The 14,978-nt window shown below is 37.8% G+C and overlaps 1 protein-coding gene across 21 annotated transcripts in view; it reads left to right on the forward strand.

Moving 5' to 3' along the window:
• Window positions 1-14,978, forward strand: part of PDLIM5 (PDZ and LIM domain 5) — a 234,558-nt gene that overhangs the window by 66,162 nt on the left and 153,418 nt on the right. For all 21 annotated transcript variants that reach the window (XM_086406562.1, XM_086406567.1, XM_086406563.1 and 18 more), the window contains one exon: window positions 9,257-9,408. In XM_086406562.1, coding sequence (XP_086262688.1) covers window positions 9,257-9,408 — 152 coding nt within the window. The remainder of the gene's footprint in view (window positions 1-9,256; window positions 9,409-14,978) is intronic.

The raw sequence follows: 14,978 nt of genomic DNA on the forward strand, positions 1-14,978 counted from the left end.
TTGGTACTACCAGAAAATAAATTTTAAAACAAAATTAAGTATTGTCCACTAATTAGGTATTTTTTAAAATGAGATTTTTCTCTATGCTTTCTTCTGTCTCATGAAGATCCTTTGGTCAGATTGATATAATTTTTTCTTAGTATATGTATTTCTCTGAATTTTGGTAATGGCACTTAGAAAAACAATAGCTTTTATTTTCCCAGGACTTAGTTCCCATGGCTTTTGGACATGGGAAATTTCTGTTAGTGTTTCTTTCTCTAGCTGTCATATTTATGTTCCTTTTTTACATTTACTAGCCTGATGGCATTCCTGTCATACCCATGGTTTTAAGGTCACATATTTCCAAACATTCTGTATTTGTTGAAAATATGCAGAAGGTTGAAATTGGCACATTGGCAATAACTCATTACATAGGTACCTATTTCCTACTTGTTACCTGTAGCATGTAATAGGATCAATACCAAAGTAAATTTCTTTTGAACCAGCATGAATTGTTGTCAGTAAACAACTGACTTATGTTATCTGTATTGTAAAATGATCTTTGTAATATTCTTGGGCACATATATTTTCAAAGAGTCATTTTTATTGCTGGCACCTGTTTTCTGAGGTTTGTAACTGACTTATTTTCAAGGGAAGACAAGAGATTTTTTTGTATATATTGAGAATTCCCTATGATTTGGAAGGATACTTTTCATTAGAGAATTCTAGGGTAGTACTGGAGTCACTGCTTTGCTTATACATTTTGCCTTTTTATGAAAAATCTTTGTGCAATATAGCAGCTGTATTAAATGTACATTTTATATAGAAATCTTAGGTAGATTTATTTAAAATGTTATCTGCCATGTTGGCTTCTAATTTTTAAAAATGAAAGCCCTATAATGCTTTCTTTGATTTTGTTTGTTTGTTTTTTTACTATGAATTCAATGATTGGTTTGTTTCTATGATATACTCTTAAGAGGTGATAGCTATGGGGAAGGATTAGTTTAAAAGGTATGTCTATAATGCCTAAGAATCCCTAGTAGTTTACTGCTCTGTGGATAAAACAGATTTTCTCTTCAGTGTATGTTGGAGGTTCTCATCTAAGTGATATGTTCTCTTGAGATAATATTTAATTTTGATGTGGTTTTCTAAGGATGTGGTGCTACTTTCTTCTTCTGTTAAAAAGTTTAAAGAAGAAATACTTTTGGAACTACAAATTTGTATAGAGGCTAAGCATTTGGGAGAAGTTTAGTTGTAAATTTTACTTGAGTCCGATAAAGTTAATGACACGTTTAATAGCATACATAAATATTACTCTGAGTTAATTGGCTCTGCATCATAGTTATTAATTATAGTCGTGTAGGTTATTTTATCATAATTGTTCAAAGTATAAGACCTTCTTGCTTCTTTAATTAATTACTATTTTGCTATTGTATTCAGTTTGCATATTATTTTGTACAAATGCAGTGATGTACAGCACACTCAGAGAGAAGGCCTGGACCCCAAACCTGGGACGTCTGATAACTGTGTCCATTCATGCCCTTGGTTCTTTGTTCTGCCTTCTTCCCAGTGCCCTCCCTTGTTACGTGTTCTTTTGTTTGCTTTCCTTCCTCTCCTTCCCTGACCCCTAACTGAAGATTTCTTCACCAATATCACCTTATTGATTCTTGTTCTTTTGCCTTTTGGTACAGTGCCAGACTGTCCTGGGTGCTGATCATGAGGCCACCATCCTGTGGGAATAGAGTTTGAAAAATTCAGACTTGAATAGTAGTAAGCAGGGAGGGAGGGCCTGTGAGCTGGGGTTCTGATTCGGCATTGTATCAAGCTCTTTGGCTAAGTGAAGAGAAAATTTAGGCTTAGAGGAGCAGAGGGAAGAGAAGAGGGGTGTTTGGTCTTCCTTTAAGTAGGAAAGGGAAAAATAAGCCTGACTGATCAGCTTGAAAAGCTGTCTTTTCTGCCCTGTAGGTCCTTGAAGTAGGTGTCCAGCATATGCGAATTGATGGCATATTATGATAATGACAGTGAGCATTTACTGTGCGCGCTGTGTACTGTGTGTGTGTGTGTGTGTGTGTGTGTGTGTGTGTTGCTCGGTTGTGTCTGACTCTTTTCCACCCCATGGACTGTAGCCCACCGGGCTCCTCTGTCCATGGAATTCTCCAGGCAAGAATACTGGAGTGGGTAGCCATTCTCTTCTCCAGGGGATCCTCTTGACCTGGGAATTGAACCTTCGTCTCCTGCATCACAGGCAGATTCTTTACCATCTTAGCCACCAGGGAAACCCATGTACTGTGCTGGTGCTTCATTTAATCTGCTCAGTAGCTCTGTGAGGCAAGTGAAATCCTAGTCCCCATTTTCAGGAAGAAATACCTGAAGCCTAGAGAAGCCTGGTAAACTCATGGTGCACACTTTAATAGAAGACCAAGCATAGTATGAACTTATGTTTGCTTAACTTCAGAATCTTTTCTTGAAACTGTGTTCTTGCTGTGGAGTTCTCTTTTCCCATCTGCCGAGCAGAGTAAAACCACCTGATAGTGGTGAGGGACGATGATGGGTCTCCCAGGATCCTTCGCTTACTGTTGGTGCCCAGTAAATAGTTTTATTTACTTTTTCTGGGTCATCTCTTTCTCAGGACAGAAAGAGACTATGTGAGAGGAACTATCCATCTAAAATGGCTGAAGAAAATTTACTTTTGGGTATTTCCCAGTCACAGCAAGATGAGGGAAGCCCAAGTCTGTGATGCCATTTTCTCTTATATCTTCCTCCCCACATCACACACACGTGGGTGCACACGACACACAGACACACAGTCACACGTACACACACGGTCTATCCATCTGCTTACTGAAGACTGGGCTGTTTTTCAAGAGAGGCCTTCTTATAATCCATACTTAAAAGGGTTAAAGTGTAGCGCTAGGGCTGAGGTTTAGATCCAAGTGCAGGTGATTAATTGGAGAAGGCAGTGGCACCCCACTCCAGTACTTTTGCCTAGAAAATCCCATGGACAGAGGAGGCTGGTAGGCTGCAGACCATGGGGTCGCTAGAGTCGGACACGACTGAGTGACTTCACTTTCACTTTTCACTTTCACGCATTGGAGAAGGATATGGCAACCCACTCCAGTATTCTTGCCTGGAGAATCCCAGGGACGGGGGAGCCTGGTGGGCTGCCGTCAGTGGGGTCTCACAGACTTGGACACGACTGAAGTGACTTAGCAGCAGCAGCAGGTGATTAATATTAGATTCTTTCTTATCTGAGTTAACAGGGAAGCTCAGTAAAGATTCCATTCTCTCTTGAAGAGCAGGTAGTTATCCTGCTTTCTGCATCAGTAAACCGAAGCTCAGAGGTTGTTCCAACATCTGCAACCATGTCTACTTGCAACTTAAGTGAGATCACAAAGCAGTGTTTTTAAAGAAGCATACAGCTACAATTAAGTTTATGGAAAATTGGACAACAGTACTGAAAAATGTATTTAAAGATCAAAAGAGAAGCATTTGTTTGTGATTAATTTGATTTATTCTGGACTGGACCCAGGAGCCTCCCTTGACTGCTTCCTTCCTACACATTGTGCATTTATGAGATACACACATACTTATAGCTGTCATACAATATGGACAAGATTTATTGGTGACGGAAAGTTGTTACTGACTGCCTCGAACAAATGCAGGCTATTTAGACTTTCCACAACAAAGAAGAAATGAACTATGCAAATAACAAGTGACCTTGTAGTCTTTTCTTAGCTGCTCACAATTTATAATAGTGATACATCCTACCCAATTAAGGGGGAAATTTCATCTTTCTGTTGAGTGGCTGCCTTGAGGAAGTAGTTCTGGGGATAAATAAAAGGTCATGGGAGTTTTCAATGAGATGCCATCTTTTTAACAAGTTTTACATTTGTTTCTATGCATTGGGCCTTTTCCACTGGCGTTAGTCTAGGCTCTTTCTGCTCTTTAAATTAGTGAGTAGAAAGCTTAAATATTGAATAATAAAGATGGTTAGAGATTTAGAAAATACATTCATGTCAGAAACTCAAAATAATTAATATTACTAAGCTCAAAAAAAAACTGTAGGCAAAAAGGAGTTTGACAGTTTAAATAACATGAAAAGTACAGATGGCGATGGACATTTGTTTGCATTTCTGATAATTGAGAAAGGTTTGAGATTAAATACAATTAAATTCTTTCTAAGCTGAAACTCCATTACTTTGGCCACCTGATGTGAAGTGCCGACTCATTGGAAAATTCCTGATGCTGGGAAAGATTGATGACAAGAGAAGGGAGTGGCAGAGGATGAAATGAATGGATGGCATCACTGACTCAATAGACATGAGTTTGAACAAACTCCGGAAAATAGTGAACAGGGAAGCCTAGTGTACTGCAGTTCATGGAATCACAAAGAGTCGGACACAGCTTAGCGATTGTACAACAACACTTAAAGTTACTAAGGGGAGTTGTGACATCTCTTTGGGAATTCTAGGGAAAATATATTAGCTATGTATCCGAAATGTGTTTACTTGTTTCTGTTGGAAAGGTAGTTTGATTTTTGACCTTTCTTAGGTTAGCTCAGCCTAATGTTCAACTGAAGATTCTCATTTTCAGATTTTTTTCTCTTTGATGAATTAAGTATATTTTGTCAGAATTTGGCATATTAATCTGATGGATGGATTTATTGATTCCTTATTTACTATGATTTAATCAGATATTTTTCTAATACCTACAATATTCAAGGCTCTTGAGAAGACATAGTGTAAAATATGATCCCTGAGGAGCTTGTTTTGAAGTTGTAAACAGGTTGACTACAGAATATAAATTGCTTGTATATCAGGCTTCAACTTCATTCTCCATTGTAGGAAGCAGAAAATATTTGAAGCCTTTTCACCCTCATTTTATAAATAGTTGACATGATGGAACTCTTCAGTGTGAGATGGTAGTTGGGCCACCATTATGGAAATAAGATGAAGGAAATGGCACGGAATTTGGAGAATTTGGCAGTAGGAATGTCTTTAGAAAACTCTTGCTTTAGGCAGCAGGCAAGATCAAGGTGACAGATGACCAGGGTATATGGACTGGCATGAGAGGGGAAAGGAAGAATCAACACAATATAGCAATTTCCCTGGATGTGGTACCCAAGGCAAAGGCAGAATTCACAAGGGCTATATGATTTCTATGCTGCATGTTTTAAAAAGAAGGGTGGCAGAGTAAAAGCGGTCCAAAAAAGATAGGTAATTCTCAGACATTGGATCTAAACATCTTGAGATCATAGCATCTCAGAAGGCTACTGGATCAAAGGAGTGAGAAAAATGTTATACAGTGTGTGACATTTGATTAAATTAAATTGTTTACTTAATTGTTCATTACCTTTATGTTACTATTGGACTGGGGATATTTAAATTGCTTTTGTTGGGTACACTTTGAGCAAATGCTCATAGATTTGTCTTTCTTTTTTAAGTCTACATCTTATGTTAGGAATTGTGAAGTAGGTAATTTAGCTACGTTCTATTTGTGGTTAAAAAAAATTTTTTTTTATGCTTACTCTTCTTGGTTAGAATATCTAGGCTAAATAATATAAACATAATTGTTTCCATAATTTTTCCTCTTTATCAGGATTCAAATTTCAGTTCATTTATTTTAGTAGGGAATAGATGTTCCTTTGTCCTACCAACAAAATTGTTCAGATATGACTTTTGTTTTAGAATTAGAGTTATACCTTTGTACAGATAGTTCATAGATAGATAACCATTTAAGACTGGAAGGAACCATAAAAGGCCTTTAACATCATCTAGTACAGCCTCTGGAGAAGGCAATGGCACCCCACTCCAGCACTCTTGCTTGGAAAATCCCATGGACGGAGGAGCCTGGTAGGCTGAAGTCCATGGGGTCGCTAAGAGTCGGACACGATTGAAGACTTCACTTTCACTTTTCACTTTCATGCATTGGAGAAGGAAATGGTAACCCACTCCAGTATTCTTGCCTGGAGAACCCCAGGGACGGAGGAGCCTGGTAGGCTGCTGTCTATGGGGTCACACAGAGTTAGACATGACTAAAGCGACTTAGCAGCAGCAGCAGCAGCACAGCCTCCACATTTCTTGGGTTAGTCATCTGGGATCAAGAGAAAATAATAACAGATAACATTTATTAAGCTATTATCTCACATAATCTTTATAAAACCCTACAAGTAAGTCCCATGGAAAGCAGTGGCATCACTATTATAGCTTTAGGAATTGTTTTCTTGGTAAATGTCCTTCATAGTTTAAACAGTTTAGTTCTGTGCAGGAGAGAGTAACAGTATTTGTTATTTAATTAAATAATTAATATTTATATTAATAAAATACTGATTATTAAAAGACATTTCACATCTACTATTCAATACAGTAAAATTGTAGTATTTAATGTAGGTATTATTATTTTTAAAGACATTTTCTTACTCTTGACACATACACATTTTAATAAATGTTTCTGTCTATACAGTATTTTAAAACATACTTAATAAAATTCTATCTTATTTTTTTCTTCTTGATTCTGTGATCCTGGAATTCAAATTAGATTCATTTAATTTTTATTGAATTTTGGTATTACTTTGTCAGTCATATAGTATATAATAAAATGTGTGTCTATATGTATGTGTCTATATATATATATATATACACGTGTATATGTAGTATAGCTATGTTGATAAATTAGATATGTGTTAAATTTTAATGTTTTACTACTCTGGAAATGTTATTTCTTTATTGTCTGCATTTCATTAATTTTTGTTACCTTTAAATATCTGGGCAGCTGAGAGGAGTTGTTTGTTTACATTAGTACAATGATGAAAACAATCACTACAGTTGACCCTTGAACTCTTAGAGAGTAAAGGCACTGACCCTCTGTGAAATTTAAAATCTGCCTGTAATTTATAGTCTGTCGTCTGTATATACAGTTTGGTTCCTCCATATCTATGGTTCTGCATACCTGGATTCAACCAATAAATGGATTGTGTAGTACTGTTGTATTCACTATTGAAAAAAATCCACATAGAAGTAGACCCATGCAGTTCAAACTCACGTTGATCAAGTGTCAACTCTATGTACTACATTTATATTATAATAGAGAATATTTCATTGAAAGGCTTTGTGTTCTGTATGTAGTAAGTTGCTGCAGTCATGTCCCATCTTTGAGACTCCATGGACTATAGCCTGCCAGGCTCCTCTGTCCATGGAATTCTGCAGGCAAGAATACTAGAGTGGGTTGCCATTTCCTACCCTAGGGGATTTTCCTGACCCAGGGATCGGACCTGAGTCTCTTACATCAACTCCTGCATTGGCAGGCAGGTTCTTTGCCACTAGTGCTATCTGGGCAGCCTAGACTTTACATATCCTGGCTCAAATAGATATTTTTTCTTACTAATTTCAAAAACTTTGTCCATCATTTGCTATTTATATGTTAAATGAAATAGATTTCAAATCGAAAATTTTAGTTTTTCCTGACTTCACAATTTATAACAAACAATAGATTTTGCCCGTGTTAGATGACCAATGGGATCCATTGATTGAGCATATATTTTATGAAGGTCTCTGGTGTCAGGCACACTTCTAGCTTTAGGGCAGTGGGAGAGAAACACAGGCATGGGCAAAATGCCTGTGGATGGATCTAATAGTCAATGCTGTTTCCTTGATTTTAGATCCAAATAGTTGTTCTTGTACACTAGGATTTATCTGCCTTGATCATTATTTTTAAGGAAAGAATTAGAGAATTGATGCTAATCAAAACCTACGGAACATACAACATTCATTTGTATTATTGCTTTGCTTCCAAGTTATGAATTCCAGCACTCAGCCATTGGTTCAGTTTGCTGAGGGATGTTTTTCTTTGAATCGAATAGTAATTTTAGTAAAATGTGCTCTAAAACATTTAGTTTTCAAAAAGTTGTGGTAAAATGTACTTATCATAAAAGACATTTTAGCCATTTTTAAAGTGCACAATTCATTAATTGCTTTTACAGTGTTGTGTTCGTAAAGAACTCCCCTGCTAATGCAGGAAATGTAAAACATGCGGGTTCAATCCCTGGGTTGGGAAAATCCTCTGGAGAAGGGCATGTCAACCCACTCTAGTATTCTTGTCTGGAGAATCCCATGGACAGAGGAGCCTGGTGGGCTATAGTCCACTGGGTCGCAAAGAGTCAGATGCGACTGAGCGACTTCACTCACTCACTCCAGTATTCTTGCCTGGTAACTCCCATGGACAGAGGAGCCTGGTGGGCTATAGTCTGTGAGGTCACAAAGAGTCAGACATGATTTAGCAACTAAACAACAACAACATTAGAGAAATGACAACAACATTAGAGAAATGACAACAACATTAGAGAAATACTGCTTATTTTCTTCCTTTTTCAGGTCTAGTCTCAAGAATATGAATTCTTCCAGCAACCCATATTTAGTGTGATCTACTTGTATTTAACTGAATTCTGAACTTGTCATTTTAATTAGAATGGTTCCTTTTGATTTGTACGTGTTCCTTATTTCTGAATATCTATTAAAAATGCATCATCTTCCATTTGACTGTCATTTTATATTTGTTTGCTCCTTTTGGAGCAATGAAATAGATCCACATGAAGTTTAAAGGAGATCAAACTAAATGTAAACATGTATCACGTTTCATAAGGAAGGGAAGAAAGATTGGGAATTAAAGACTGTGGTACACGATAAAGTCTGACAGTCTCAGACACAACTGGTTTTCTTCCCCTCCTGCTAAATGCCTGGAACAAGAAGCCCGTCCAACATAAAAGATATTTAGGCCTGTGATCTAAAAGAGTTCAGTCCCTCAAACACTGGTCATGAGTTGGACTCAATAGGAAGGATTGTTCAGTACATCCTCCATCTGTATTAATCTTTGTGCTGAAACAAAAATACAGCTGTTTAAAAGAGTTTTAAAAATTATTTCTGAAAGAGTATTAAATACCCTATTCAGATTACCTTTTTTCCCCTAAAATGTGGTTTCCTTGGCTACTTCTCTTCCTCATTTGTAACAATCACACACTCCTGTTACACAATAAAGAAATGGAGAAATTACCAAAGACTCTTTCTCAGACAATTATTTTAGAGTTTTAGACAGCAAATAAAAATTTAAGAAAATAAGTATGAAAGTCATTTGAATTTTTACTTTACCTGTTAATTAAGAAAATTTGTATTATTTTGTCTGGTAGTATATGAGTATATTTTTCTTTTGATATGACAACAGTATAATTTTCATCTTTGTTTATTTTTAAAGAATGACAGTCCTAATGAAATATATTTTTTTACAGCTAAAAGATGGTGGGAAAGCATCCCAAGCAAACGTAAGAATAGGCGACGTGGTTCTCAGCATTGATGGAATAAGTGCCCATGGCATGACTCATCTGGAAGCCCAAAACAAGATTAAGGGTTGTACAGGCTCTTTGAATATGACTCTTCAAAGGTAAATTTTTTTCATTTGGTTCTGATAGAGAAAACAACACTGACGAATGTGTTTCTTGTGTCTGATTCATGTGTTAAGTAAGAAGCATTTTCTACTGCCATTGTTTCAGGTAGATAAATAAGAAATAGAATGACTTTTAAATTGGCTATTGAGCAGTATGAGAACTGGTGAAAGCTTTGGTTATAAGGCATGTATTCACATACCTGTAACTATTGTGTGTACAGTTTCAGAGAGTTTAAGAATTTCTGCAATTTCTCAGTAGAATGCAGCCTAAGGATTCTTGTTATAGGGTAAAACTCTTGACCTTAATATTTTAGGCAGGGTATTAGAAGGTATTCTTTTAAAATATTTGGCTTTTCTTTTACCATAAGTATGTTTTTTGTCTTTATACCCCTGGATAGAAAAATATAACTTTAATATATTTATTTGAGGTCCAAATTTTCTGAACTTAGTTTGGCTTCAATTTTAAAATAGATAAACATCTTGTTGATTATATGATATCAGGTCTTTTCAGCATCCCAACATTTGAACTGTATTGAGATCACTTGGATTGCTGCTTAAAAATACTGCTAGGAAACTTGTACTATGGAGAACAGTGTGGAGATTTCTTAAAAAACTGGAAATAGAACTGCCATACGACCCAGCAATCCCACTGCTGGGCACACACCGAGGAAACCAGAATTGAAAGACACGTGTACCCCAGTGTTCATCGCAGCACTGTTTATAATAGCCAGGACATGGAAGCAACCTAGATGTCCATCAGCAGATGAGTGGATAAGAAAGCTGTGGTACATATACACAATGGAATATTATTCAGCTATTAAAAAGAATGCATTTGAATCAGTTCTAATGAGGTGGATGAAACTGGAGCCTATTATACAGAGTGGAGTAAGCCAGAAAGAAAAGCACCAATACAGTATACTAATGCATACATATGGAATTTAGAAAGATGGTAATGATGACCCTATATGTGAGACAGAAGAAGAGACACAGATGTAAAGAATAGATTTTTGGACTCTGTGGGAGAAGGCGAGAGTGGGGTGATTTGAGAGAATAGCAGTGAAACATGTATGTTATCATATGTGAAATAGATCACCAGTCCAGGTTCGATGCATGAGACAGGGTGCTCAGGGCTGGTGCACTGGGATGACCCTGAGGGATGGGATGGGGAGGGAGGTTCAGGATGGGGAACTCATGTACACCCATGGCTGTATCATGTCAATGTATGGCAAAAACCACTACAATATTGTGAAGTAATTAGCCTCCAATTAAAATAAATAAAAAAGAAAAAAATACTGCTAGGAATTAGACTACCTGGAAGTAAGGACCAAGAATTATATATTAATCAGTTTTGTTTGATTGTTATTAAATACAAAGTTAGAACCACTTCAGTGTCTTAGATTGAGGGGGGAAGGTAGAGGAAAGAGAGAATAGAAGGAGTGTTCTTGAGTAATGGCTGTGAACTTGTAGATTTATAAGGAAGGTAGTCATGAAATTAAAAGACACTTACTCCTTGGAAGGAAAGTTATGACCAGCCTAGATAGCATATTCAAAAGCAGAGACATTTCTTTGCCAACAAAGGTCCGTCTAGTCAAGGCTATGATTTTCCCAGTGGTCATGTATGGATGTGAGAGTTGGACTGTGAAGAAAGCTGAGCGCAAAAAATTGATGGTTTTGAACTGTGGTGTTGGAGAAGACTCTTGAGAGTCCCTTGGACTGCAAGGAGATCCAACCAGTCCATTCTGAAGGAGATCAGCCCTGGGATTTCTTTGGAAGGAATGATGCTAAAGCTGAAACTCCAGTACTTTGGCCACCTCATGTGAAGAGTTGACTCATTAGAAAAGACTCTGATGCTGGGAGGGATTGGGGGCAGGAGGAGAAGGGGACGGCAGAGGATGAGATGGCTGGATGGCATCACCAACTCGATGGACGCGAGTCTGAGTGAACTCCGGGAGATGGTGATGGACAGGGAAGCCTGGCGTGCTGCGATTCATAGGGTCTCAAAGAGTCGGACACGACTGAGAGACTGAACTGAACTGAACTGAGCTACTGTTTACCAGGTGGTCATGAAGGGTTTTAAGCAAGTCTTGCTTTTGATAATTATATTAATGGAAAGGTTCTGTGTTCTATAAAATTTGGAAAATGCCGTTTCCCCCTAAAACATTTCATGTCGTTGTCGTTGTTTAGTTAGTAAGTCTTGTCCAACCCTCTTGTGACCCCATGGACTGTGCCAACCAGGCTACCCTGTCCATGGGATTTCCCAGGCAAAAATACTGGAGTGGGTTGCCATTTCTTTCTCCAAAACATCTCATAGTCTTCCATAAATTGTTGTTTTTATTATGAGTCTTTATGAGGGAAATAACGTATGCTATATCTTCCTATTATTTTTAACTATGAAACCTTTTTATTCTTGGAGTCTCTCCTGGGAGGATTTAAAGGATATATACAGGGTAAATTATATGTAATTTTCTGGATGAGTATCAATTTTGTCTTAAAAGTGAATAGGAGAAATCTAGAAAAACTTAGAGATTTACTCTACTATATCATGACTTTCTGACCAGTTCCCGTTTGGGAGCATGTGTATGTCTATCTGTATGTCTTTGTGTGTTTCTGTGTGTGGAATTCCTTTCAGTGGGACTGTTGAATCAAAGTTAATGTGTATTTAAATTTTGAAAGCTAGTAGCTGTACATTTCATTGGATACAAAAGTAATCAATGAGAAAAAATAACCTTGTTAAAAAGTTCTATTTTGATAGTCTCTGTTCTATATATTGAGACATGTAACACAAAAATTGTTACTAATTAAGAGAAAATGGGCATTTTTAATGACAGGCATTTTTACTAAGTATGAATTTTGTAAGGGAACCAAGAAGTTAAGAAGCTTAATGTGTCATGAGATATCAACACAACAAAGCAAGTATATTGTTAGGTTGTTTCTCCTATTCACAAGTTAAAGTTTATGTGTGGTATAAACTTTTTTTCTGGGCTGTATATGGTTTCCTTCATAGTAGCCTACTTGTTCTCATATTGTGTTCACTATTTTATGACCTAGTACAGTATCTTATTTTCTGTTGAAAAGACTTCTAGGTTCCATGAGAGTAGATGAAAACCAGATGTTACCCTGTTTGGATGGGTTTCTAGTTTGAGTAATCTGCTACTGATTTTAATATAGATTGTTTTAAGCTACTTAAATGCAGAATGTCACAAGCCAACTTGTTACAAATACTTGGAGATACTACTTAATCTTATCTTCATATATCTGAGTATGGATATTCAGAGACCTACAATATGAGAGAGAATTTTAGAGTCCTGTTTTTCATTGTTATTATTCTCAATTTTTCGAACACCTCTTGTGTTAGGTTATGTCAACCTGAAAGAGATTTGCATTTAAGAGAATTCATGGTATAACCCTCACAATGCTACTGAAGAAACACTTTTTGCTTTTTTATGAAAAAAATAAAACTTTGAAGAGTTATCTTTAATCTTTCCCTATACTAAAGGCCATTTTCTTCCTAAGTTCTCTTTTTTATATCAAAGCAAAATTTTTTTCCCCACTCATTTATGAATTTGAACAACAACATCCTTACTTGGCTTCCAGTCAGCTTACCCTCTTTATTCCATCTCTTACCAACTAGTCTGCTCAGGATTCTTCCAAATTGAATAACCTACAATAGCGATTTCTCTGTTTTCTTCCTGACTAGTACTCACCTTTACAGACTTGTCTTTAGTCTGGTTTCCCTAGAAGCAGAACCTGAGATGGGATTCATGTACAAGTGATTTATCAAGAGAGTTGTTTCATATGTTACTTACAAGGGAGTGGATGAAGCAGGACTGGGAAGAAGAAACTGAGATGAGCAAGGATATGGTTTCAGGGGATGTCTATCTTCAGCTTGCCCCAGGAGAGAACTTGGGAACAACACTGTACCATGGAGTGAGTCTTGTCTTGAGGGAACTGGGTTTTTGTCCCCTCTCCCCTGCATTTGTTAGTCATTGGCCACCATTGTCCTGGAAGTGTGTGTGTGTGTGTGTGTATGTAGGGGAGGGCTAGGAGCTTCTGTGGCTTCCACAGAAAGTTGCTGTGTGAATCATTAGTAGCAATATAGGGAGCAGCTTGGAGCTATGTGTACCAAACCAGTAGACTGGTTCCAGAGGACCCACGCTGGGTGCTAGCATCATGTGCTGTGAGACTGCATCCAGACTGAAGACCTTTGCTCAGAGGATTAGGCTTTCTGTGACCCAGGCCCAATCTGGGTGTCCTCCTCAGATCATCACTACTCATCAGCAGATACCATCTTTCCATTTAAGACAGGTTTCTTACTGTCCCTCACATGCCTTTTTGTCCTCTTACAAACTTGGCTTCATATGGAATGCCTTCCCATATCTTCACTGCCAGTGAGTGCCTCCACATCCTCAGACCCCATATTGAAGCTCATCATCCCGACATAGTCTTTTCTAACTTGTAGTTTGTTCCTTTCCCCCCTCTAAACTCCTGTGACAAGTTTATACTGTTTGACTTAGCATTTAATTGTATACTAGATATAACCAGGACTGTCAAGACAGATTCCATGAATCATATACAAGGAAGCCTAATTGGTTAATAGTCATACTTTATACTGCCTATGTAATTAATTCACGTACATTAGTTCTATTTTCTTGAAAGCAACTAGACTCCTTGAAAGCAAAGACCATATTTATTTAGACTGTCAGTGTTTGACAACATCTTGTATAGTTTGGTGTTTTCAGTGTCATTTGATTGGTACCAGCATTATTTCTCAAACTTGGCATTATTTATTTATTCCATAAGTATATTTGAGCCATTACTATATGCCAGGCACTGTTATAGATGCTAAGAACATTGAGCAGTGAGCAAAACAAGCAAAAATCCCTGTTCTCATTGTGCTGATCTTTTAGTGAGCAGAGACAGACAATAAACAAGTAAAAGTGTGTAATATATTACATGATGATATACTATGTCATGGAGAAAAGCAAAGCATGTAAGAGGCATAGGGGACACAGGAGCGGAAAATTGCAATTTAAAATAGAGGTGGTCAGGAGAGCCCCAGGGAGAAAATTATTGGATACCTGGATCATGAGTGCCCCAGGCAGAGGGCAAGTTGGTACAGTGGCCCTGTCGGGAGGCCAGAGGGCTTGGAGAGAGTGAATGAAGGCAGAAGAGTCAGAAGTGAGGTCAGAGAGGTAGTAGGAAGTTCATGGAGATGAGACAGGACTTGTAGGACCCGTGGGTCACTCTAATGTTTGTAATCAAGTTTAAGTTTTCCAGAGGTCTGAAACAAACCTTGTGCGTACCAGGACCCAGACCCCACAGAGAATGAGACAGAACTGTGTTTGAGTGTCTCCTGCAGAAGTACAGGTCAGCAGTGGACTGCTGCAGGGGTAGGGGCTCTGGGTGCAGTAGACCTGGGTATGACATAAGCCCTCTTGGAGGAGGTGGCCATTAACCCCACCACAGAACTTATACAGGACTGGGGAAGCAGACTCTTGGAGGGTACAAACAAACCTTGTGCACACCAGGACCCAGGAGAAAGGAGCAGTGACCTCACAAGAGACTGA

This window comes from Bos grunniens, chromosome 6, assembly GCF_055505025.1.
Source record: "Bos grunniens cultivar Pamir isolate PY7600 chromosome 6, Bosgru_T2T1.0, whole genome shotgun sequence".
Classification (NCBI taxonomy): Eukaryota; Metazoa; Chordata; class Mammalia; order Artiodactyla; family Bovidae; genus Bos; species Bos grunniens.